Here is a 26880-nt window from a genome sequence, read left to right as displayed (position 1 = left end):
TAAAGCCTATGTTCTAAGCCAGTATAGTGCCGGTGGCCAATTGAAATTCAGACTGTGTATCATCCATCCCTGTGTACTCAGACAACAGCACCTGCTCTTCAATGCAGCGAGGAGACAATGGTAAAGATAGGACAGCCAGTCTCTCTCACACTCCTCTATCCTTCTGTTATACCCCTCTCCTCTCTACCCTTCTCCGACTACGACAGGACACTGAGAGAGGAGGTGACTGAGAGACATTACACACCCTTGCAAGGAGAGAGAGCGGTGGGAAGGGATGGTAGGGTGAGCGAAGGGGCGGAGAGATGGAAGGCTTGATTGCAGCAGAGACACAGCAGTGAGTACATTAAGTTCTGGATTCAATCATCTGTTAGGCTGAGTGCACTGGGCAGGGCAAGGCAAAGAGCAGGAGAGACAAGGGGTGGGGTGGGGAGGAGAAGAGGGGAGGGGAGGAGAGGAGAGGGGGAAAGAGAGGCGATGAAGCCAGTGTTCCACTCAGCGCTCAGACATGACTGAGCCAGGGACCACAGGGAAAGAGAGAGAGAGTCCTGCTACTGCTGCTGCTCTCTGCACCAGACACAGACACAACCAGACACAGTCTCTGTTCTCACCAGCTAGCCCAGCAGCCAGATCTCTGTCTGAGCCTCTGCACTACCTTGCCTGAACACTGCCCTGCAGTGTTCTCTGTTTTCCAGCAACAAACTTTCTACAGAAGACTTAGAAAGAAAAGGAAGATTAGAGAGAAAGAGTCCTGTTGACTCTTTCCTGTCCGTCCATCTGACTGAACCCAAGGTGGAGGCAGAGAGAGAGAGAAGAGGCGTGGCGTAAGCGGCGAGGGCAACGCCCCCCCCCTACTGGAAGGACAGTGGTAGCTCCGCCTCCACTTCTGAGTCAGGACCCCTCTGCACCGTGTGTCCCCCAGGCGCCTCTACAGGACAAGACGGTACACACACACACATGAGGAGCTGAACCAGAACCAAGGGAGCCAGCCAGACAGCCAGACAGCCGGTCAATCAGGCAGACAGCCACCGTACGGAGCTGATGAACAGCAGCAGTACTGCAGTGGATTTGGTTGAAAGCTAAATAGAGGAGCAGCCCCGCGGAGCTGAAGAGGATAAGGATTTGGGTTGGGGTAACAGGCAGTGCTGTAACAGACCTGCGCCTCACTCAGAGGCACTCTACTCTCTTGGCCTCTGCTGCGCTTTGGGACATGGGGGCGGGCTGGAGGGCTGAGGCGGCACTGGAGTCAAATTCGCTGTGGAAACTGCCCTGCCGAGAGTTAGATTAGATAGTGCTTGGGTCTGACTGTGAGGATCTGATTGCACGTGTGGAGGGGAGGGGGGCTCGGCGTGGATACGGCTCTCTCCTTCTACTCCGTCTCCTACCTTCGTTCCTATTCTCCCTTCCACCCCCCCTGCGGGCCGAGTGTTTAGCCATGGACCGAGGCTGAGTGGATGCTGCTGCCTGACAGGGTGTCTGTGAGGCGGCTGCCGTCTGTTCCTGAACCCCCCTGATCCCCCTTCATGCCGTGCTGTGGGCTGGGCCATCGCCGGAGAGCACAGCTTCCATACGTGAGTCTGTTGCCTAATTCTATCAATTTAGCACCGAGAAGAGATTTTAATAGAGGGAGAAGGGAGAGGGAGAAAGTGTAATTGCTTTTTCCACTGAGAGGGCAAACAGAGGCGTCAGGTATTAGTCTTGGTAATGTTGTACTGTGTTCAACACCACATACGCTAAGAAAGCGTTTCCGTTCAGGATTCCTTCTAGGAATACCTGTAGCTCGTTCGCAGTCGTGTGTGTGTGTGTGTTAAATCAAATCAAAGTTTATTGGTTGCGTACACAGTGTAAAAGATGTTATCGAGGGTGTAGCGAAATGCTTATGTTACTAGCTCCTAACAACGCAGTAAAATGTCCAACCAGAACACAAATAATATATCCCCCCCCCAAAAAAAATCTTATCAAGAAATGTTTTAAATGTCAGAAGGAATCCAATTAACCCAAGTAGCACTGTAACAGTAATGCAACTGCAATCTATACATATATACACCAGAAGAATTGACACAAGATATACTCAGAATGACATGTACAGCAGTAGATATTAGAGAGGGCTATATCATGAATCCAGTATGTAAATAAATATGTGGTGTGAATAAACAGTGCAACTAAAATGGGTATAGTAGTATAAATAATAGAATGAGCTATGTCGAGAATACGGTATTTAAATACACAGTACATTTGCAAGAATTTAGCTTCCGGACTTGAGTCTGGAATATAAATGATAAAAAAAAAAAACGTAGTACAAAATATGTTTTATTGTCACATACACCGGATAGGTGCAGTGAAATGTTTTTTTGTTTGTTTCTACCATAGTAGTACGGCGTCCCTAGAGCAAATGAGGGATAAGTGCCTAGCTCAAGGGCACATTGACAGATTTTTCACCTTGTCAGTTCAGGTATTTGAACCAGGGACCTTTCGGTTACTGGCCCAACACTAACTGCTAAATATGTATGTGAAGGGTGTGTATGGACAGTGTGTGTGTGCGCGCGTGCGTACATTCCTATATGCATGCAGGCACGTGCAAATGTTTGAGTGTGTGTATATATAATAAATAAAAATAGGATGCTTCATTTTCACATACACCAGATAGTAGGTGCATGTATGCCTGAGAGAGTGAACACAGCAACAAGCACACACACGCGCGCACACACACACACACACACTTTCTCTCTCTCTCTCTCTCTCTGTTTATCTGCAAGCTTAATTGTTTCTCTGTTCCGGCTGCACCCTCCCTGAGACTGCAGGGTCTTGCTGCGAGAAATCTTAGCGCTCGACTCTTAGGGGACTGCCAGCTTTCGACCCATCCAGCCAGCCACACTAGGAGGCAGCTGATGCATCTTTTATTTCATGTTTATTTTGGGGATTGGACATTGTCGTCAGTGGGGGGCATAGAGCGATGTCCTCAGACTCCGCGCTGCAGACGCCGGTCACATCCCACTGGGCACAAACGTCAGTTCAACGTCCAGTTTTGATTTACATTTGGTTCAGTTTATTCGTGTCCGGTTATAGACTGAAGAGATAGAAGTCTCTTGGCTGGCTCTGCACTCTCTCTCCCTGCAGTGTACTGTGAAACAGTAGCTACTGTTTCACACGCACACGCACACACACACACACACACACACACACACACACACACACACACACACACACACACACACACACACACACACACACATAACACAGGGACTGCTATCACCACTAGATGTCCCTGTAACCCCTTTCAGATCAGATGTTACACACACACACGCACACACACACACATACACACACACACATTTTACACATGCACCCAGCAACGCAGATTTTATGGTACTATAACCAACTCATGAAGCATTAGTGCAGTAGTGTTTTAATCAGGTTCACCTTTGTATGAATTATGATGTCACCCCAGATCTCAATTATGATGTCACCCCCAGATTATGATGTCACCACAGAGCTTGGTTGTTAATGTGTACAGAATGTTCTCAGATTTGGCCTGTAGTTTGATATCATTCCATTATGACGTTTCGCTGGTCTAAATCAAAGCCAGCCATAACTAAATGCTTACAGTAGATGCAGGTTTTTTTCTGGATCAAAATGGGGCTTAGGTGGTGGGTGTGACAAGAGCATGGCCATGGGCGTGGCCAATGGAGTGGTCGCTGACTGAACATTTCAGAGGCCCTCCCGTTGGCCGCAGTGACAACATTTGTCTGTTTTAAAACTAATGTCCTGTAATTCTACTAATTTTCCATATGGTGGAGATACCATTGTGCAGTTTGATAGCAAAATTCCTGCAATTCTACAGATTTTCTCATGGGGCTAAGAGAAAATGTGCAGTTTTAAAGCTACACTGAACAAAAATAAAAACGCAACATGTAAAGTGTTAGTCCCATGTTTTTCATACAAACAATTTGGGCACAAATTTGTTTACACCCCTGTTAATGAGCATTTCTCCTTTGCCAAAATAATCCATCCACCTGACAGGTGTGGCATATCAAGAAGCTGATTAAACAGCATGATTATTACACAGGTGCACCTTGTGCTGGGGACGATAAAAGGCCTCTCTAAAATGTGCAGCTTTGTCACACAACACAATGCCACAGCTGTCTCTAGTTGTGACGGAGCGTGTAATTGGTATGCTGACTGCAGGAATGTCCATCAGAGCTGTTGCCAGAGAATTTAATGTTTTTCTCTACCATAACCTGCCTCCAACGTCGTTTTAGAGAATTCGGAAGTACGTCCAACTGGCCTGGCCACACAACCACAGACCACATGTAACCACGCCATCCCAGGACCTCCACATGCATTATGCTGCCAGTAGTACGGCTGTTATAGCTGCTACTATGTCAGACTACTTAAGTCTTTTAGCTGACATAATGGTTGTAAATTATCCTCTGCGACGACGACAACAACAAAAAATCCTAATTTACCGCTCTTCCACAGTGGTTTCTGTATAAGTCTAGGACCTCTATACCAGGCGGTGTCAGAGGAAGGCCCTAAAAATAGCCAAAGACTCCAGCCACCCTAGTCATAGACTGTTCTCTCTGCTACCGCACGGCAAACGGTACCGGAGCGCCAAGTCTAGGTCCAAAAGGCTTCCTAACAGCTTCTACCCCCAAGCCATAAGACTCCTGAACAGCTCATCAAATGTCTACCCAGACCTGTTTATATCCATGCATTGTCACTTTACCTCTACCTACAGTACATGTACATATTACCTCAATTACCTCGACTAAACTGTGCCTCCGCATATTGACTCTGTACCGGTAACCCCTGTATATAGCCTCGCTACTGTTATTTTATTGTTGCTCCTTAATTATTTGTTATTTTAAAAATGTTCTTCTTTATTTTTTATTATTTTTATTAAATGTTTTATTTTTTATTTATTTACCGTAGTTTATTTTAGTAAAGACTTTCTTAACACTTATCCTTCTTAAAACTGCACTGTTGGTTAAGGGCTTGTAGGTAAAGCATTTCACTGTAACGTCGACCTACGCCTGTTGTATTCGGAGCCTTTCAACAAATACAATTGGATTTGATTTGAAGTCACTTTGGCCATGTCTGCCCGGGACTCACACTCATGTTGCTGTGGTCTGGATTAACACTTACAAAAGAGCGGATTTTTAATCTGAATGATGAGTGGATTAGTGCAGGGCTGCAGGCTGCAGGGGTTAGGCTTACTGCCCCTGTGCAGCTGGAGAGATGGCTGTTGTTCTACTCACGGCACGGCATGCTGGACACTCTGAGCAGGGACCAAGAGCTCTCTGTGTGTGGGATGCTTTTGAAAATGAAGAAAGACGTTCTTTGTGGAAGAGTGACATGAATAAACATGTATGGATTTTTATTTGTGTGTATATATGGCTATTTTACTACTGTAGACTACAGTATATGATGTGGTAAGAGCCCAAGCATGTTCAAATGATTCTAGCTGCCTTTTGAACTTCCGAGACTGCTTCCTTCCGTGACACACCGCTCTTTCTATGTCACTCCTCTCACATGTTTCCAATATGGAGGCCCAAACTGCCGTTTTACGTCCGAAATGGGGCGGAACGCAATTACGCTTGCGTTGGAATTTGGAGCGCGAAAAGGGAGACCTTGCCTGGATGGGACTCTTGTCTGACACTGACAAGTTGCAGAAGGAAGGGCCAGGGCGGTGTTAGACACTCTGCACGGAAACGGGGCTAATTGAAGACAGCAGGCCCGGTCAAACTCCCTTTATTTTGTTTGCTTTTCCTGGTTCCCGTTACGCAACAGGACCGGAGAGTAGTGCATTTGTAGCAGCGGAGGCTGCTGAGGGGAGGACGGCTCACAATAACATCTGGAATGGAGCGAATGGAATGATACCATTCCTCCGCTCCAGCCGTTACCACAAGCTCGTCCTCTACCAATTTAAGGTGCTCCCAACCTCCTGTGATTTGTAGCCTGTGTACGAGTTTAGCAACACAGTGAGTGTAGTAGCAACAACAGAGTAGACACAACTCCATAGGGGCAGTTTCCCGGACACGGATGAAGCCTAGTCCTGAACTAAAAAAGCATTCTCCATTGAAAATTCGTATTTGTCCAGGGCTAGGCTCAATCTGTGTCTGGGACACCACCCCTTACTGTCTTTGCAGGAAGTGTGAGGTGTTTAGTACTGTAGGTGGTTTGGTGTGTGTGTGCTTGTGCCTTTTAAGAGTATGCAAGGTCAGCGGTTGCGCAAGCTGTTTGATCATGATGTATTGCTATTCAATGCACTACTCTATGTGTGTCCATGTCAGTATAGAATCTATCTACTCACTGTCCACTCCTGGAAGAAATCCAGTGTTTCTTCACTTTTTAAGAGGTTATACTAAAACGATGCAGTCATTTTCTTCAAAGTATGTCACATTGGCTGGGTATGTGATGAAAGTGAACCAAATAAAGAGTGAGACACGAGACAAGCGTCAGAGCATTTCATGGAATACTTTATTTTTCCCTGAAACATAAAGTTGAGCTGCTAGTGGTGAGATAATCTCCCCTGGCGAATGTGTGACCTGGAATTCCCAGTTTTCCACGCGTTGGGATGAGAGCCCAGAGCCGGAACGTCGGGCCAGAACAGACACTTTGTATGGAGCTGGGTTTCCTTGGCAATGGATGAACGTTCCTCCACTTTTCCCAAGAGTGGTAGGGAAACGTCCGGAAAAATGGGATGGCTAATTGACCACAGAAGAAGACCCCAGGAATATCTCAGTTTCACGCAGGATTTTACAGGCTTTTTACATAATCTGTCATCTCGCCCTCGGAGTAGTGGAAACTGTGATATACGTCTGCGGAGGCCTTGTATCATAACTCACTGGTCTGGAAACACTGATCTCAATGAGACCCAGTGGTGGGTGTGATCAGAGACAGATCTGTAGGGAGTTAGGTACTGCTGTTTAAAAACACTCACCGGGCTGGGTTGTATACTTTAGTGCACATGGCAGCAAAAAAAAATTGGGAAAAAAAGGTATATTCTTTTCTTATTTGAGAAATTCAGGATAGCCCCCCTCCCCTCCCCCTGTTTTGGCGGAAGAGAGGAGGGCCTATCCTGGAAATAGTGAAGATGGTGAAGTGGCACCACTCTCCTTCGGCTCGTCCTTCACTACTGTAGATTGATGCTTAAGATCTTCACTTGTGTAACAGCATACTGGTGGTGTCTGGTCAGGCTCCTATCAAAATACACCTTTCCTCTCTTTCTTATATCATTATCAACTCATCCTTAAATGGATTCTCCTTAGAAAAAAATGAAGAATATAGTCACAAGTGCTTGTCGTCATTTATATTCCTGTGTATACACGACATTTTCAGTTCTGTGAGTTCTGCAGTAGGGTTGCAAAATTCCCATAACTTTAAAAAAAAAATCCAAGGTATTCCACAAATCCTGATTGGAACATTCCCGGAATCAAGAGGGAATAAAAAAGGAAATCCGGAATCCTCTAACCATGATTTCTGGAAAACCTGAATTTTGGACAAATTACCGGAATGTTGCAATCCTACATCCATGACATGCTTGTTGGTTGGTAACATATGATTCATATGCAGTTCTTTTCATCACCCAATTCATTTCAGTCATGTCTCTGACTACTGACACATGTTAGGTTGGATTGGTGCTGTCACCAGAAAGAGCAAACTCTACCAAAAAATGCTATCTGACACATTCTCTATTTTCCAGCATAATAATGACATCCAAACAGAGCTGATGGGCAAGATAAATATCTACAATAAATACTCATTCCCCTTTAGTATTGGGTGCGAATGAAGAACCTCTGTGTCATATCTGAATACAGTCGGCTATAGGAAGTTCATGTGTGATGACTATCTTCAGACAAAATAGATGTGTATACGCTCTTAGAAAAAAGAATGGGTTCCAAAAGGGTGTCTTCGCCTGTCCACATAGGAGAACCTCGTCTGGTTCCAAGTACAGTAGCACCCTTTTTGAGGTTCCATGTAGATCCCTCTGTGGAAAGAGTTCTACATGGAACCAAAAAAGGGTTCATCAAAGATTTCTCAGAGTAACCCTTTTAGGTTCTAGATAGCACCTTTATTTATGAGAGTGCACTTATGTGTTGATCAAATGCCTGGAAGATCATGGAGGCTCCGCTGTTCCATTGCTCCACCTTGATAGTCACATTTGTTCAATCAAGTCAGTACCGGAACAGTGCAAAGTACATACAGTATTCAGATCCCAATTCCAATTTCAGAGCTGAATTAAATCCACTCAGTTGAATTCCATTTCATGCCATCTACACTGACTCCTCCACTGTATATGACACCCCCTCTGGCTTGTGCGTCGACGACCTATAAAGCCCATCTCTATAAAACACACAGAGAAATGGCCCATCATCAAGATACCATTACGCACTTAGGGAGCGCCAGGCACGGCCCATGCCAATTTAATAACGGGCACCTCAGACCGCCTGTGCATCCACACTAAGTCAGGCGTCTCGTAAAAAAGGGAACAGATGCTTCTTAGCATCCAATTAAGAGTGGGGATGCAGAAGACTCCCTCTTCTCCTTCTCTTCCCTCTCCTCCACGCACCAGGAGACGGTCATTAGCCCATATGGATACTTGAGCACAGTTAATTTGAGTGACAGACGTTAGAATTGTATTAGGGCTACATAAAATGTTACGTAAAGGCTACCATTAATTCTCAACCTGAACCTGTTAATTGTTTGTTCATGATTATGTAGGTCTAGGTTGTTTGGAAGGTGTGTGTGTGTGTGTGTGTGTGTGTGTGTGTCCATGCATGCCACTGTAGAACAATTCCTATCCAATATAAATGACCTACCTCAAAACGGCATCAAAACAGCAGTGATAGTTCCAAAACTAAGTCACAATCTTTTCAGTTGATCTGGATTGACATGTTGTATAAACAAATAGACAGGCGGCAAATGGAAAGAGAGGGGCAGGAGGTTGAGTGAGAGAACTTGTGAGCGTGAGAGAAGTTTATTGAGTAAGAGAAGGAGTGAAAGTGAGAGAGGTGGGCGAGATTGAGTTAGAGGGGTAAGAGTGAGTAAAAAACGGAGAGAAGTTGAGATCGTGGTCAGATAGTGGGAGACTGGGTGTAATTGTGTGGATAGAGGATAGTAAAGGAAAAGGCTGAAGGGTTGGGAATGATAAGAGAAAACAGAATAAAAACCTCATTCCTAGTTAGTTTACCCTCACCCCATTGGCTTGTCAGAGTACCTATCTCTGCTTGGGTGCCCTGGCAACAGGTGCCAGCCAGGCGAGAATACATACAGTACCCTAGAGAGAGGGGGGAGAGAAGGATGGAGGAAGGGGGAGAGAGAAAACGAGTTTGACGTGGGAGAGAAAGAGATGTGAGATCGAGGAGCTTCAGCAACACAAGGTAGGGTGAGGATTGACCTGAGAGAGAGAGAGAGAGAGAGAGAGAGAGGAAAAACCTAGACAGAGAATTGTCAGTAGATTTCCATAGCGAGTTACCAGGTCAGGTATTCCAGCGGATGCTCTCTTGACTCTCTCACCCTCTGGGAGTGATGCTGATCTGTGATCTGCCTGTCTGAGGATAACTTCATAACTCCGCCCTCTGTTACCAGCAGAATCAGTGTTTTCCTCCTAATGCTTCCATAAGCCCACCCGTGGGAGCCACCGGCAAGGACCTGCTCAGCGATTGGACACTTGCTACGGTACAGCAGGAGGGCGGGTTATAAACCTGCCGGTTAGGGCGTTGCATATTCATCGCCAGCCATGAATACATAATCAGTCCAGGAGGTTACTCTGGACTACCGGGAGGAGGAAGAAGTGGATACAACTTTTGGAGGGAATTCACTCTACTTTCTCAGGTCTTGACAATGGCGACGATTGCGCTGCTTGGAGAACCGGAAAGGTGTTGACGCCTTGTTTTCTACTTGCCTTTCTTCTTCCTCTTTTCCTGTGGGTGTGTTTGCAGTGCTGCGGTCGGATGTGTCCGCCACTCCTGACAGATGTTGGAGTCGTCTAGAGCCGAGGAGGATTTTAATTTGACAGTTCGGAGGGCAGAAGACCCATGGCTGAGCTCCACCGCGGCCCCTTGGCCCTTACCCCCTGTCCCGCTCTCACCTGCCCGCCGAACTTGCTCCTACTGTGGGGCTAAGAGCCGCTAAGGAGGGGCTCCTCTCTCTCCATCCATGCTGCCAGGCTTCTCCTGTTGCCATGCTCAAACCACCCAAGAATAAAAATGTCTCCTGGGTAAGTGGGGTATGTGCAGGCGGTGCTCTGGTATGTAGGGCGTTTTCAGGGGAGGGCGGAAGGGGATGGAGGTTCAAGATACCCTACCCATTACTTACCTCTGTGTTTTGACTTGGCGCTCTAGGCACTCTTCAAACCCATGAACAATCAGTTGTTCTACATTTGCTCTGTCAGATATCACATTGAATCATAGCAATAGGAACACATGGATATTTCAAAAGTATTTCATTGTAAATTGTGACAGAATTGATTGTCAGGAAAGTGTTGCTCATTCAGTGTTCATTCTAATAGCGGCATTTGCGAGTTTAATGTTTGTTGAGCCGTTCCCTCCACCAAGGCAGAAGTCTATCATGTTAAAGGTGTTCTAACACCGTCAGAAAGCAGATGATTCACGTATAGTTTTCTTCCAGAACAGGAAGTTCTATGCTTTTATTTTCCTAACCTAATTGAAAAGGCCCCGTCGCTGAAATGACATTGTTTGTATGTTAGTCCATTTCGTTCGTCGCCAGCTGTTATCTAAGCATGGAGTACTAATGAACAAAAAAGCATTCTGCAGTTGACATAGGCATTATTTCAATCTTCTAGCCCAGATTGGGGTTATGACAAAGTGACAAACAACAATAACATTTGTTTTGGGGATTTGTCAAGCATTTCTGTAATCTTCGGATTTGATTTAATCTGAAGGAGTTGATTTGAAAAAAAAAATGAAAAAACAACTTGAGATTCACACCGGCACCCTGGGGGTAGTTGATAGTGGCAGGACTGGAGTGCAACCTGGGATAGAAAAGCCGTGGTTTTAGTTTTCTCCTGAGCCATTCAATGGCTATTTCAGGGGAGGCTTTAGGGATTTAGGAATTATGTAACTACTACATGCCCACTTTATGAGATCTGGCCATGCCCAGCCCAGATAACAATCAATCAGTCCATTACTTTGTCTTTTCATGACAGCAATGTTTGTTGTAAAAAAAAATAAAGAATGTTATGTCAACTTGAAAGTCAGTGACGTTGGAGATGCATGTGTGTTTGTCTGGAGAAAGCATTGTCTCCATTAGCTGATGAGTATAACCGGGAGGGACTCAGAAAGTTTACCATGAGCCCCATGATAAATAATCCAGTCATGTGATTGAAATGCCATTCTGGAAGCACAGGTTTTTTATGTATTTTCTGTAAGCGGTAGACTACAGGTATTATTGCTTTGAGGTAGACTTTAAGTCATTTTAAAATGTTCATGTCTGCAGGACGGACAATGGGAAGGTATTGGGCGTATGCGTATACCTATTAGCGGTCGACCGATTAATCGGAATGGCCGATTAATTAGGGCCGATTTCAAGTTTTCATAACAATCGGAAATCGGTATATTTGGACACCGATTTGGCCGTTTTTTTTTTTTTTTACACCTTTATTTAACTAGGCAAGTCAGTTAAGAACACATTCTTATTTTCAATGACGGCCTAGGAACGGTGGGTTAACTGCCTTGTTCAGGGGCAGAACGGCAGACTTTTACCTTGTCGGCTCGGGGATTCAATCTTGCAACCTTTCGGTTAACTAGTCCAACGCTCTAACCACCTGCCTTACATTGCACTCCACGAGGAGCCTGCCTGTTACACAAATGCAGTAAGAAGCCAAGGTAAGTTGCTAGCTAGCATTAAACTTATCTTTAGTTTATCTAGTTTATCTAGCGTGTCTTGCGTTGTATATAATCGATGCGGTGCGCATTCGCAAAAAAGGACTGTCGTTGCTCCAAAGTCTACGGATCCATAAATATCCATGCCTTTCTTAAAATCAATACACAAGTATATATTTTTTAAACCTGCATATTTAGTTAATATTGCCTGCTAACATGAATTTATTTTAATTAGGGAAAATGTGTCACTTCTCTTGCAACAGAGTCAGGGTATATGCAGCAGTTTGGGCCGCCTGGCTCGTTGCGAACTGTGTGAAGACTATTTCTTCCTAACAAAGACAGCCAACTTCGCCAAACGGGGGATGATTTACCAGCAGGCGCATAAACATTCATTCAAACAGCACTTTCGTACATTTTGCCAGCAGCTCTTCGCTGTGCTTCAAGCATTGCGCTGTTTATGACTTCAAGCCTATCAACTCCCGAGATGAGGCTGGTGTAACCGATGTGAAATGGCTAGCTAGTTAGGTGCACGCTAATAGCGTTTCAAACGTCACTCGCTCTGAGACTTGGAGTAGTTGTTCCCCTTGCTCTGCATTGGTAAAGCTGCTTCGAGGGTGGCTGTTGTCGATGTGTTTCTGGTTCGAGCCCAGGGAGGAGCGAGGAGAGGGACGGAAGCTATACTGTTACACTGGGAATACTAAAGTGCCTATAAGAACATCCAATAGTCAAAGGTATATGAAAAACAAATCGTATAGCGAGAAATAGTCCTATAATTCCTATAATAACTACAACCTAAAACTTCTTACCTGGGAATATTGAAGACTATATTGAAGAATATTGAAGAGAATATGTTAAAAGGAACCACCAGCTTTCATATGTTCTCATGTTCTGAGCAAGGAACTTAAACGTTAGCTTTCTTAAAAGTGCACATATTGCACTTTTACCTTCTTCTCCAACACATTGTTTTTGCATGATTTAAACCAAATTGAACATGTTTTATTATTTATTTGAGGCTAAATTGATTTTATTGAAGTATTATATTAAGTTAAAATAATTGTTAATTCAGTATTGTTGTAATTGTCATTATTACAAATACATTTAAAAAACCGTCCGATTAATTGGCATTGGCTTTTTTTGGCCCTCCAATAATCGGTATCGATATCGGCGTTGAAAAATCATAATCGGTCGACCTCTAATTCCTATGCTTGTTATTAGCTTACATGTATGCCCATTCACTGTAGTGATTGTCCTTAGAGTATGCATGTGTGCTTGCACGGTATTTGTAGGTTTGCACAATTGTTATCTGAATGTGCATTTACAAAACTATGTATGTCAGGCCTATTATGTTTGTGTGTGGGGGAGTGTGTTTCATTTCTGACTCTGGGCCAGTGCAGATGGATCAGGGGAGATTAGAGAGAGAGAAAGAGAGAGAGAGAGAGAGAGAGAGAGTGGTTTTGCTCAGATGAAATCAGCTAGATGGGGAGGGGCTTAGTCTGGTGCCCGGTTACCCACGAGCATCTCTGTTCTCCTCAGACTCTTCACCTATTTCTCTCTCCCAGTGTCTGTCTGTCTGTCTGTCTGTCGCTCTCTCTCTGCTTCTTTCTCTATTTCTCTGCCTGTCTCTGTTTCCGCAGGAGGCCAATAATGAGGCAGAGATAGCTATGATACCACAATCTCAACTCAAAACTTCAAACTCATTCATCTTTTCAATTATGTAAATAATTATTACCTCAATTAATTGTAACTGGGTGAAATGATATGGAGAGGTTAGATCTAGGGAACCTGAGGCTAGACCAGCTGTATAGCATCTGATTTATGCTTTAAGACATGCAGTCTTGTTTTGTGGTACATCATTATGTTAGTTCACACTCTTGTGTGTGCTTTTCGCAGGTTGACATTTATTGGGATGAGTCTCGTTCTGGAGGCAGAACTGAGCAAATACCGTTAGACGTGCCAGCTGCAAAGTCAAAATTGGCTATATTGTAAAAATGTATGAAAACAAAAATGTGCTTTTTGGTGTTAATTTAAGGTTAGGGTTAGCCATTACATTTATTTTGTCCCCCTACACCAAACGCGATCAGGTTGAAATATCAAAACAAAACCAATGACATTAATTTGGGGACAGGTCGAAAAGCATTAAACATGTATGGCTAGTTAGCTTGCACTTGCTAGCTAATTTGTCCTATTTAGCTAGCTTGCTGTTGCTAGCTAATTTGTCCTGGGTTATAAACATTGAGTTGTTATTTTACCTGAAATGCACACGGACCTCTACTCCGACAATTAATCCACACATAAAACGGTCAACCAAATCGTTTTTAGTCATTTTTCCTCCTTCCAGGCTTTTTCATCTTTGAACTTATATGGTGATTGGCATCTAAACTTTCATGGTATTACCACGACAACCGGCAATCACCCATGTGGGTATAACCAATGAGGAGAGGGCACGTTGGTACCTGTTTCTATAAATGAGGAGATGGGAGAGGCAGGACTTGTAGCGCGATCTGCGTCAGAAATAGAAAGGACTTCTATTTTAGCCCTTGGCAACGCAGATGCTCGTTGACGCACGCGAGCAGTGTGGGTGCAATAATTTAATAATATAGATTCCTCAAATGTATTTTGCAACGCTCACGCACCCCAAAGCGAGCAGTGTAGTCAGGGTATTAGGGTTAGCAGTGTGGTTAAGGTTAGTGTTAGGATTAGGTTCAGATTTTATGACTTTGTGGCTGTGCCAGCTCGTGACCACTCTTGCAGAGCTGCCTCCAGAACACGATTCATGACGTAAATCTTACCTGCTGTGCTTTTCCCCTCTGAAACGTATTGTGAGTGTGTGCATAAACATTGGTGTATTTTGTGTGTTTTCCTCCAGATGGAGGAAACCTATTGTGAAAACATGCGTCTTGGTGAGAGGTGTAGGAGTCAGGCGCAGGAGAGCAGGGATGTCTGAGAAGCGTGTTTAATAATATAGTCCACCAATACAAAACGGCACAGACAAAATCCCAAAACTACGCTCTCGAATACTCAGAAACTCGTGCAAAGGCACGGAGGAACAAACACAGTTCCGACACTTTACATACACGTGCGTAATAGCGAAAAAACAACAAACATCAAATACAATCGAGCGCAATACACACAAGTCTAATCCTGCACGAATTACGGCAGGTAACAGGTGCCCTATATACCCACAGAAATCAGAGCAATTGAAAACCAGGTGTGAAAAGGAACACAGACAAAACAACCAGAAAAAGAAAAAGGGATCGGTAGCGGCTAGTAAACCGGCGACGCCGAGCGCCGCCCGAACAGGGAGAGGAGTTACCTTCGGTAGAAGTCGTGATACCTATATGGTGTGTAAATGCTGCTTTCTGCATTCTATCCTCGTGCTGCACCTGAATGATATGGAACAGTGCTGTAACATTTGAATCTAGTATTGGGTGGAGTCTGATCAAGTTGGCAGTGGAATCCCTAGGCCATAGACGACAGTAGTCAACCTGGAGAAATCTACAATAGAATCAGGAACAATCTTCAATAGGATCATCATCAAATCCGCCATCGAGCCAAATACTCCAGGTGAGCATCCACAGATAAAACAACAGCAAATGAACGAGCCATCAATTATGGCTGCACCCTTTCACTAACTGACCTGACCAGCAAACCCTTACTAACGCTAGACTGCGTTATTACCTCATGACAAAAGTTATTTCGGACCGGTTACCCTGACCTTCATGGACAGACCTGATGCAGTACACAATGAAATGGTGAGTTAAAGGATCTCTATGTGATGCAATCGGAATAATAGTTACAATACAGATGCTGTGATGTGATGGTACCCAACACTGATGGCCAGCCACATCAATAGCACTAACGAGGGCCAGGGAGGCCAGGCGGGGCCATGGATAGGGCTCCAGATGGTAGTGACGGTCTGTCGATTAGCGTCTAGCACGATTTAGCTAGAACTTACTAAGGAAAGACAAACTAGCTGTTTGCAGATGTAAGTACCACAAACTAATAGTGTGATTATATACCACTTTGTGGATTGATATTATTAAGAAGCATTAAGAAGTGGAAAGGTCATCGTTGTCTTCGACATTGTTGCATGTCCTGCGTTGACCATGCAGACTGAACACAAGTGTCTCGTGGTCGCGGAACCACAAATGCGCTCCTTGAGTGACGGGGCGGGGCTAGTTGAGAGAGAGAGCGGAGAGGGATGACTCAAGTAGCGGGTGTAAACTATAAAAATGGACGGAACGCAAGGCTTAACACGTTTAACAAACCAAACATTCAAATACCGCTATAGAAGGTCAAGTAAAAACCCAAACCGGACCGTGCAACAATACCGGTATATCGTAAAATATGGTACACCGCCCAGCCCTAGATGGGATACATCTGTGTGATGAAGGAGTGAGATGTGTGCGTGTGGTGAGAGTGTAAGATGTGTGTGTGAAGACTGTGAGAGATGTGTGTGTAAAGACTGTGAGAGATGTGTCTGTAAGAGATGCAAGACGTGTGTGTGTGCAGTAAGGGAGCTCAGGCCGGCCTGTCAGCCTGAGGTCCAGCCCAGGCGACAGATGTCACACTATCAAATTAAAGCCTAATTCCCAGGGAGCTGAAGAAAAACCCTGGAGCGAACCATGACACCGATGATGTCTATCACGGCTGCCGAGCTCCATGTGTGTGTTTGTGTGTGTTTGTGTGTATGGGTATGCTCACCCACACTGCACAGATGCACCGGCCCGTGGTGTGTGTGTGTGTGTGTGTGTGTGTGTGTGTGTGTGTGTGTGTGTGTGTGTGTGTGTGTGTGTGTGTGTGTGTGTGTGTGTGTGTGTGTGTGTGTGTGTGTGTGTGTGTGTGTGTGTGTGTGTGTGTGTATCTGCCCCAGAGATCCTCAGATGGGCTCAGTCAACAACAGGCGTGTAATTTCCAGTTGAAGACGTTCCTGAGAACAGACCTTGCCGGGGCTGACAACAATCTCCTTTCCTTTCCTGGCTATGGAAGCTAACTGGCCAGACAGCAGAGCATCCTTAGTTTTGGGATTGGTCGATCGGTTTAATGGAGAGCGACTTGTCAGTAGAGCTTAACTTTTTTTTAGCGTTTAATTCCATTTTGACTGAGGGTAAATAGGTTGGGTATTTTTTATATAAGGCGTCAGCTGCTTGTACCCCTGGGTCATGGTACTCTGAACAAATCCATGGGATTTCCATAATTCATCGCTGTCGCGTTGGAGCAGAGAGGTAGCGACACAGGTGTCTCGGGCAGTCTGGGACCGCGAGCATGTCGAAGAAGCCAAAGGTAAAATATCAACAGCTATTCAGAATGGTGGACCCCTGTCTTTGTGTTTAGTGAGATGATTTGTTTCTGGCTTAGAGAAGTCATTGTTTTGTCTTTTGTACTGTTTACTTTGTAGGCTACAGACTTCTTTGTTTCATGTGTTTGTTTCAGTACCTAGCTTTTGTGTAGTTTGGCCTGGGTGTATGCAGGTGTGTCTATGTGGCTAGAACATGTATTTGAACTCTGTAACTTCTATAGGAAGAAGACAGACTCAGATGACAGGCAGTTACTATAACTATAGTTCTTCCTTATGCTGGAGTGTCTCTCATCCTACCACTGGGTTGTATTCATTAGGGCATGCAATGGAAAACATTTTAAATATTTTGCAACAGAAGACGGAAATGTGCATTTCTTATTGGACAAATCCATGTAGTCCCTTCCTGTTTTAGTCCGTATTCCTCCGGTTTGGTGCCTCATAAATTAGACCCAGGTATGAATGAGACCTCTCTTTGGCTGAAAGATCTGTAGGCTATTTCCGTAACATCACCAGTGGACTTGGTGTTTCCATACATTTTCTTATAGGCCTCTATTATAGTTGCCATTGTTTTATGCGAAATGTATCAGAACCAAAACACTGACAACCAGCGTTTGTCCGCCAAGAAGAAGGATGTGGATAGTTTCTTTCTCGGTCAATCCTGGATTGGTGCAAGACGCTTTAAACCTCCATTCCGCGAAGCAATCATTACAAAGTGAGAAGGAGATCAAATAGACATGGAGCCATTGCACTCGTGGGTTGTTGCTCTTCTACAGAGGCTAGAGTTTGACACATCATATGACTGCCCTGTATCATATTCTGTGTCCTCTATTTCAGAGTTGGTTGATGCTAAGACACTTTGCCTATGGTACCCTTAAAATGGACTTTTAAAGACTCTTATTTGTGTGCGTGTGTATGTGCATGGGTGTGTGTTTGTGTGTGTATTTGTGTGTGTGTGCCTGTGAATTTCACGTCATAGCAGCATAACAGAGACATTCCTTCCACTCATCCAGCTAATTAATGAGGACAGTGCCATGGTACCCTGCCCTCAAACCACTGGGGGGATAGGAGTCTGTCTGTCTGTCTGTCTGTCTGTCTGTCTGTCTGTCTGTCTGTCTGTCTGTCTGTCTGTCTGTCTGTCTGTCTGTCTATCTGTCTGTCTGCCTGCCTGCCTGCCTGCCTGCCTGTCCGCCTGCCCGTCCGCCTGCCTGCCTGCCTGCCTGCCTGGCTGGCTGCCTGCCTGCCTGTCTGCCTGCCCGCCCGCCTGGCTGCCTGCCTGCCTGCCTGCCTGCCTGGCTGCCTGTGGGCGATTCCATGGCAGTGTAAGCGTAACATATTTTTTGTATCTCAAATTGTTCTAGCCAACTCTCACATAGAAAGTTAATTGGGATGTTTGATATGCTTTTTACATTTGAATCACAAATTATTTTGGAGAAAATCATGACCTAAGTAGCCATATTAGGTCCTTTTTAGACCGACACATTCCTTTTGTAACACCCTATGATCTGTGAACCGTACATGGTACGGACAGCATCGCGGTGCCATTAAACTCGTTGCAGTGTGGAAGGACTATGTTTAGATTCTGAATGAAAACAATTCACATTCATTTATTCAAGAAAGTACCCTTTTTGATTGTGCTTATATTTAGACTGGAACTTTTGGATGTATTACCTATTTTATACATAGAAACGGACATTATTAGGTCATTAACCAATCACAGCCCTCCTTTACATTTAGCAAATTACTAGCAGAGGACGTTCACTTTCAATCTAATTTCCCTGTGTTGGTGGTGTTCATCAACTGTATAATAACTACTTAATAAAGTAGCAGAGAGCCCATCTTGGACATGTGATGTACATGTAAAGTATATTATTCCAAAGAATATGACTTCAAATAAGCTAAATCAAAATGGGTACTTTTGAGATGTTCATTTTAATATGTTTCATCGTGAATAAATGAACGTGAAAACATTTCTTTCAGAATCTACACATAGTCCTTATTTCTAATTGCTAAAATATACTTAAGTATCAAAAGTAAAAGTATGAATCATTTCAAATTCCTTAATGTAGGCCAACCAGATGGCACCAAATACTTTAACATTTTTTATTTATTTACAGCTAGACACACACCAACATTCAGACATCATTTACAAATGAAGCATGTGTGTTTAGTGAGCCCGCCAGATCAGAGGCAGTAGGGATGACCAGGGATGTTCTCTTGATAAGTGCACGAATTGGACCATTTTTCTTTCCTGCTAAGCATTCAAAATGTAACGAGTACTTTTGGGTGTCAGGAAGAATGTATGGAGTAAAAAGTACATTTTCTTTAGGAATGTGGTGAAGTAAAAGTTGTCAAAAATATAAATAGTTAAGTACAGATATCCCAAAAAACGACTTAAGTAGTACTTTAAAGTATTTGTACTTAAGTACCACTGTGAAGATGTTGTCGGTATCATGTACGGTTTACAGATCATAGGGTCTTACATGAGGCATGTATAGGTCAAAACATTTTTGACCTATACATGCCTCATGCCTCAAAACAAATAGCCACTTTCATCATGATTTTTTATTTGTATTATTTGTTATACAAATGTCAAAAGCATGTCGAACCTCCTTCCTCCCAATTAAGTTTCTATGTGAGAATTGCCCGAACAATCTGAGGAACCAAATATATTTTATGCTTATGATGGCGTGGAATCACCCGTCTGTTTGTCTGATGGTAGTGTCTGTCTGCCTGCCTGCCTGTCTGTATTTCTGTCCATCTGTCAATTCCCTCCATTGCAGTGTGTGTGTGTACGTGTGCATGCGTGTCTGGCATGCATGCGTACGTGCGGCTTACGTTTGTTGGCATGCCTGTCTGTGCCTGACTATATCGGGACAGCAGTCCTAGCTAATTTACCCGGCCGAAGAGTTTTTCATAGGCGTCCATGTGGGACAGCCAATGTGTTCAGGAAGCGTAAAGTGACTCAGTGTTCACTTTAGCACATAGACACTTCTACACTGGTGCAGTGATCTGCATAGCTGTCTGTTGTCTGGGCTAGTATGTGCTAATCTGTTCTTGTGGTGGTAGCCTAGTCTCTATTCATAAAGCATTGGGGCACTCTCTTATCTGTGCTCATGATTCTGATTCCCCTTGGGATGCTGGACAATCCTGCAATAGAACCAAAGCCTCCAAAAAGCAAACACCTGGTTTTGAGGGTAAGCTTTCCTTTCTGATTTTCATAATGAACGTAGGTATTGAGCTTTGCATGGCTTTTCTGGTTGGGCTCAATTGCATATTTCAATTCAGTCAATCCGGGAAGTAAACTGACATTCCAATTCCATTGAAAAGCATTGAGGAGAATTGGACCCAACCCTGTTTCTGGGTAGACGACACATTCAGGAGAATACTTTTTTTCTCATAGTGTGTCTGGCATACCTCACAGTGAGTGTTGAGTTCAAATGTTCTCACAGAGGTGGGCTCTCTGTGTGGCTCTCCTCCCCTTCTACGTGTTTGTACAAGAGGTAACTCGAAGTAGAGATACAGACAAAGATCTTTTTCACTAGGCCTAATGAAGGGAATATAGATTTGATTAGACAGCCCTTAGACCCCCCCCAGTATTTTGTAAGATTTGACAGATGAGGAGGGTTGGCACATTCATGTGTGCTATTTGTTACCAGGTTTATTTAGCGCCTATGCTCAGCACAGCTCTTTAGTACAGTGCAGTGCAGTGAGCAGCTGGGTCTCGCTCTCCATTTTCCATATCGCTCTTCCTATCTCTTAACCTTCTCCCTCCCTGCCTCCTCCCTCTCTCACACACTTCCGCCTCTATATTTCTGCAATTAGAGCTAATCAGTCCTGGGGCGCCAGGGCAGTGCCCATGTAACTAAGGTAACCCCTCTCAGATGCTGCTCTGCTCTGCCCCGGGGGGGTGGGGTGGTTCATTAGGACTCACTGTACTCCAGTCAGAGGATAATGAGCATATGCTCTTTGGGTGCAGCATTACATTGCTTTACTCAGAGAAACAATCATAGGTTTTTTGGTTTCACCGGCATAGCACATAAGGGGGTTCTAAAAACCCAAGAAAAGCCCATTAGGCATATATTACCAGGATGCTAACAAAACGAGCACAAACGCACAAATAGCGAAATCACATAGACGCTGTAAGCTAAATGCTAACGAGCAAAAAACAAACAAGCTAATTGCAAAGACAGGCAAATCCAGCTCATAAAGTTATATAAGCATAGCTAGTAGCTACTATTTTCGGGGAGTGTGGACATTTACAAGCGAAAGTGAACGAGAGAAATTGTGCAAATGAACAAAGTTGTAATGCATGCTTTCTGAAGGAAGAGCAACATGTGTACATGGAGCAGATGAAAAGAAGAATGGAGAAAATAACGCTAGTAGGAAGCACAGGGGGGAAAAATGGCAGCCGTACAGAAAACTCAACCAGACCTCTATGACTTCTGGCAGAAAGCCATTGTAAGATATCTGTTGGCAAACATATGCACACAAGTGTTACTTCGTCACCTCAGGTGCGCCACACGACAGACACTCACTGATAGATATAGAACTTTGCGAACTCACCAGCTCGCTTTCTCCCATTGTGCTATTTACATTAAAAAAAAAACATGTCTGGCTCAACTGTTCTAGGGAACAACGGTAAGCTTCATCATTTAAAATAATGTGACCGGTGAAATATCTCCTAAGATATTGCACAAGTTGACGGCAGGTAATAACTTACGTAGCTACAAATATTTAAAATGTATTGAAAAATGCCAAATAGTTTTGTTGGTATTTGAGAGCACTGAAAAACCATCCTGGGGCTTTTTCAAAATACCCCGGTGTACGGTATATACCGTATACCGGCCATGCCTACTGGGAAGTGTGTAGTAGTTACTGTACTTGTACGTAAAACATCCTCCACAGATTTGACCATTTCACTAGGGATGCACGATATATCGGTAAGCATATCGGAATCGGCCGATATTAGCTAAAAATGCCCGATGTCTAGCTTAACGGCGATGTCAAAGCTGACATGCACACATATACAATGTAGGTAGATGATGTAATGACGCCACAAAAAACATAGCGCTACACGTGCAACACAGCATTCCTAACCTAGCCCACAATGTCTGCTGTGTGGATCGAGCAGTCAACAGGTCGAGCAGTAAGAACATTTCAGCGAGGTAACTCAAAGGCGAAATCCATTTCATTTCCCTTGACAATCAACCGTTCTCTGCCGTGGATGATGTTGGCTTTCGCCGACTGGTCGAGCACCTCGAGCCCCGGGACACACTACCAAGTAGGCGCTATTTTTTTCAGATGTTACCCTACCGGAGTTACACAGTATTTTTGAAACACACATCCATTAGCTACTTGCTATGGGCGTCACTGCTATTAGCTTCACGACTGACATTTGGACCAGCGATGTCAGACTCATGAGCATGGTGAGTCTGACAGCACAGTGGGTTGACAATGATTTCGTACTGAGGAAAGCATTACTGCATGCTCAAGAATGTGCTGGTTCTCATCCTGCTGCTGCCATTTGAGAACATGTTTGAAACTTGTAAACATGAACACACTCCTAGCGCCATTCGAACAACTGAGTCGAGAAATATGGTCATCAACTGCGTCTGCAGCAGACGTGATACCCTCTGTCATGGCATTGAAACTCCTGCTCAACAGAAATGCCAACACAGACTGTCGGGTTAACTTGGAAAAGTACTTTACTAGATGCTGTGAACAAGTGATTCGGTGGCATTCTCTCTGAGCCTCTTTACTGTGTCGCCACTATGCTTGATGCTAGGTACATGGGCCGCTACGTCGATGCAGATAAGAAACAGGGTTTATGTTAAATGTTAGACACAGATGGACAAGATGAAACGGACACAGTGACAGTGCGCACCGAGTAAGAGAGGCCACGGGCAGGCAGCTGAAACTTCACTGCTTGACATGTCTGATGAAATCCTGGTTGAGAATGAAACAACTGAACAAGTAAGAGAAAGAAATAGGTTTTGATTATGTTTTACTGGTAATGGGGACATGTGTAAATGCCAACAATATAACATTTTGGTCAGTGTGTGTGTGTGTGTGTGTTGTGTGTGTGTGTGTGTGTGTGTGTGTGTGTGTGTGTGTGTGTGTGTGTGTGTGTGTGTGTGTGTGTGTGTGTGTGTGTGTGTGTGTGTGTGTGTGTGTGTGTGTGTGTGCGTGCGTGGGTGTGTGTGTTTCAACCATTTGACTGTGATAGAATGCTTAAAAGGCCGCTAAAATGTTTAAATATCGGGTATCGGACAAAAATGTAATATCGCTGCATCACTACATTTCACTATTGTTTTTATTCACCCCTTCAAGTATTTGACTGATAAAAAGTTATATGTTGTTCTTTTGTCCTAGGAATTCAGAGAATTGGACAATTGGAAGTGTTGGTTGGGCTTTTCCCCTAGCAATTCAGAGAATTGGACAATTGGAAGTGTTTGTGGGGTTTTTCTCCTAGGAATTCAAATTGATTACACTGAGTGTAATCTTGGAGCATTTCATTTGTCTAATAGGATTGTTGGCAAGAGAAAACCCCCTAGGAAGAAGTGCTACAGATTGGAGAAAGCTCTTTAATAATCTAATCGTGGCTTATTCTAGCCCATTAGTGTTACACCAGTGTTCTTGTTGACTTTACAAAAATGTCCACTCTCATTTAATGGGATTTTACAGATTAACAATGGAAGAAGTGAACATACTGTAAGAATACAGTCATACTGTAGTTTTTTTCATTATGATTTATTATATTGTTCCACAAAGGAATGTGCAATTGATTAATTAGGCTGCGTTTACATAGGCAGCTCAATTCAGATTGTTGACCTAATTATTTGCAAAAGTGCTGATATGATTTATTAAAAGACCAATTAGTGGAAAAAGATCAGAATTAGGCTGCCTGTGTAAACACAGCCTTAGAGCTCTTTGGGCCTGTATGGGTGGTTGAATAGGATCGATTTGATGTTTGCTCAGTGCCCGTATTCACAAATTGTCTCTGAGTCTGATCTAGGATCAGTTTAGCCTTTTAGAACATAGTGAATGAGATTACACAGACTGGGGACCTGATCCTAGATCATCACTCATACTCTGAGACGCTTTATGGATATGGTCCCTAAATCAAATCAAATCAAATGTATTTATATAGCCCTTCGTACATCAGCTGATATCTCAAAGTGCTGTACAGAAACCCAGCTTAAAACCCCAAACAGCAAGCAATGCAGGTGTAGAAGCACAGTGGCTAGGAAAAACTCCCTAGAAAGGCTAAAACCTAGGAAGAAACCTAGAGAAGAACCAGGCTATGTGGGGTGGCCATTCCTCTTCTGGCTGTGCCGGGTGGAGATTATAACAGAACATGGCCAAGATGTTCAAATGTTCACAAATGACCAGCATGGTCCAATAATAATAAGGCAGAACAGTTGAAACTGGAGCAGCAGCACAGCCAGGTGGACTGGGGACAGCAAGGAGTCATCATGTCAGGTAGTCCTGAGGCATGGTCCTAGGGCTCAGGTCCTCCGAGAGAGAGAAAGAAAGAGAGAATTAGAGAGAGCACACTTAAATTCACACAGGACACCGAATAGGACAGGAGAAGTACTCCAGATATAACAAACTGACCCTAGCCCCCCGACACATAAACTACTGCAGCATAAATACTGGAGGCTGAGACAGGAGGGGTCAGGAGACACTGTGGCCCCATCCGAGGACACCCCCGTAGAGGGCCAAACAGGAAGGATATAACCCCACCCACTTTGCCAAAGCACAGCCCCCACACCACTAGAGGGATATCTTCAACCACCAACTTAGCATCCTGAGACAAGGCCGAGTATAGCCCACAAAGATATCCGCCACGGCACAACCCAAGGGGGGCCGCCAACCCAGAAAGGAAGATCACATCAGTGACTCAACCCACTCAAGTGACGCACCCCTCCCAGGGACAGTATGAAAGAGCCCCAGTAAGCCAGTGACTCAGCCCCTGTAATAGGGTTAGAGGCAGAGAATCCCAGTGGAAAGAGGGGAACCGGCCAGGCAGAGACAGCAAGGGCGGTTCGTTGCTCCAGAGCCTTTCCGTTCACCTTCCAACTCCTGGCCCAGACTACACTCAATCATATGACCCACTGAAGAGATAAGTCTTCAGTAAAGACTTAAAGGTTGAGACTGAGTGTGCGTCTCTTACATGGGTAGGCAGACCATTCCATAAAAATGGAGCTCTATAGGAGAAAGCCCTGCCTCCAGCTGTTTGCTTAGAAATTCTAGAGACAATTAGGAGGCCTGCGTCTTGTGACCGTAGCGTACGTGTAGGTATGTACGGCAGGACCAAATCAGAGAGATAGGTAGGAGCATTTGGGATATTGAGTCGATATGTGAACTGAGTTCAAGGGGATAGTAGAAAAATGCCTTTCATGATTTAAACAGTAGCTCATATTGATTACCAGAGTCTCTTCCAGGGGTGAGGCACTGTTTCCGGGCAGGTTATTTTGGGAGGGAATGGAAGCTGAGTGGTTTGAAAACCATGGTTATTTTTATTTGTTTCATTTTTTATAGTTTTGAACCTTTTTTGTGAATGTAATGAATTTAGAATGCCACAGGGCACGTCCACTTGTTCACATTCTTATTTTAGCCAATGAGAGAATGTGGGTTTTCCATCTCCCACAACTACCAGTCAGTCACCGCCTACTCTCTCAGGCTTTGTCCCAAATGGCACCCTATCCCCTATACCAGGGTTCCCCAACTGTCAGTCCGCGCCGCGGGTGGTTTGATTTGGCCCCAAGTTTTCTGAGCAAAAAAAATTATAAATATATTTTTGTTCATTGTTTGAAATAAAAGACTGGGAAAAACACCAGGAAATCTGCTCCAAGTGATCTTTGTTTAAGAAATCAGTTCCCAAGTATTGCCATGCATAATAGAAATACACATTATTATGTTTTAGTCAAACATATATTTTTGGACTTTTTGCGGTCAATTTGCAGTCTACAAATTATTTGTAATTATGTTCCAGCCCCCGACAATCCGCTTAAGAAAAAAAACGTCCCGTGGCTGAATCTAGTTGATGATCCCTGCCCAATACCCTATTGCCCTGGTAAAAATGTGTCCACTATATAGGGAATAGGGTGCCATTTGGGACGCAGGCTCAGTATTGATGCTGATGTAACCGGGACAAGTCTTCATTTTACATATGCTTTAGGGATGATGACAACGTTATGCCAGTTTGTTCATGAGAGGTCATATTTTGTAGATATGGCAGAACAAGAGGACAATTGATCTGTTCAAACCTTGGCTCAACCCACCCCAATTACTGATATCTGTCGCACGCACGCACACACTCCCACACACAGACACACACAAATTGCACCATTGCTCCTAGTTAAATGATCACAGAGAACACACTCACATCCTCCTCATTAAAACCCAAGAATTAACTAATAAACCATCAGTACACTGGCTATCAATGAACAGCATCTTCCATACCTTCTGTGCTTCTACACCTGCATCGCTTGCTGTTTGGGGTTTTAGGCAGGGTTTCTGTACAGCACTCTGAGATATCAGCTGATGTAAGCAGGGCTTTATAAATTCATTTGATTTGATCTTATAATGAGGATAGAAAATGGACAGAAGTTTTTCTCCGTCACATGAAAGGCTCTCTAAAATGGATAAATCAACATATCCCCAAGCAACTGGGAGAGTGTGAGCACTCAGCTTTGTACAACAGTGAACCAATCAGTTGGTAAAGTGGCGTGG

At 44.1% G+C, this 26880-nt stretch overlaps 1 protein-coding gene across 6 annotated transcripts in view; it reads left to right on the top strand.

Annotated features, from left to right (window-relative positions):
• cacnb2a (calcium channel, voltage-dependent, beta 2a) overlaps positions 1-26880 on the top strand; it is a 131644-nt gene that overhangs the window by 15356 nt on the left and 89408 nt on the right. The window contains exon 1 of one of the 6 annotated variants that reach the window (XM_024393039.2): positions 1412-1568. The exons of 4 other annotated variants lie outside the window; for them this stretch is intronic. In XM_024393039.2, coding sequence (XP_024248807.1) covers positions 1521-1568 — 48 coding nt within the window. In that variant the 5' untranslated portion in view covers positions 1412-1520. Of the gene's footprint in view, positions 1-1411; positions 1569-9728; positions 10220-26880 lie in introns of those variants that run through there. One more of the 6 variants, XM_024393040.2, reaches the window with a different exon arrangement.

Source organism: Oncorhynchus tshawytscha, linkage group LG29 (genome assembly GCF_018296145.1).
Source record: "Oncorhynchus tshawytscha isolate Ot180627B linkage group LG29, Otsh_v2.0, whole genome shotgun sequence".
Lineage (NCBI taxonomy): Eukaryota > Metazoa > Chordata > Actinopteri > Salmoniformes > Salmonidae > Oncorhynchus > Oncorhynchus tshawytscha.
This window is presented reverse-complemented; position numbering and strand designations above follow the sequence as displayed.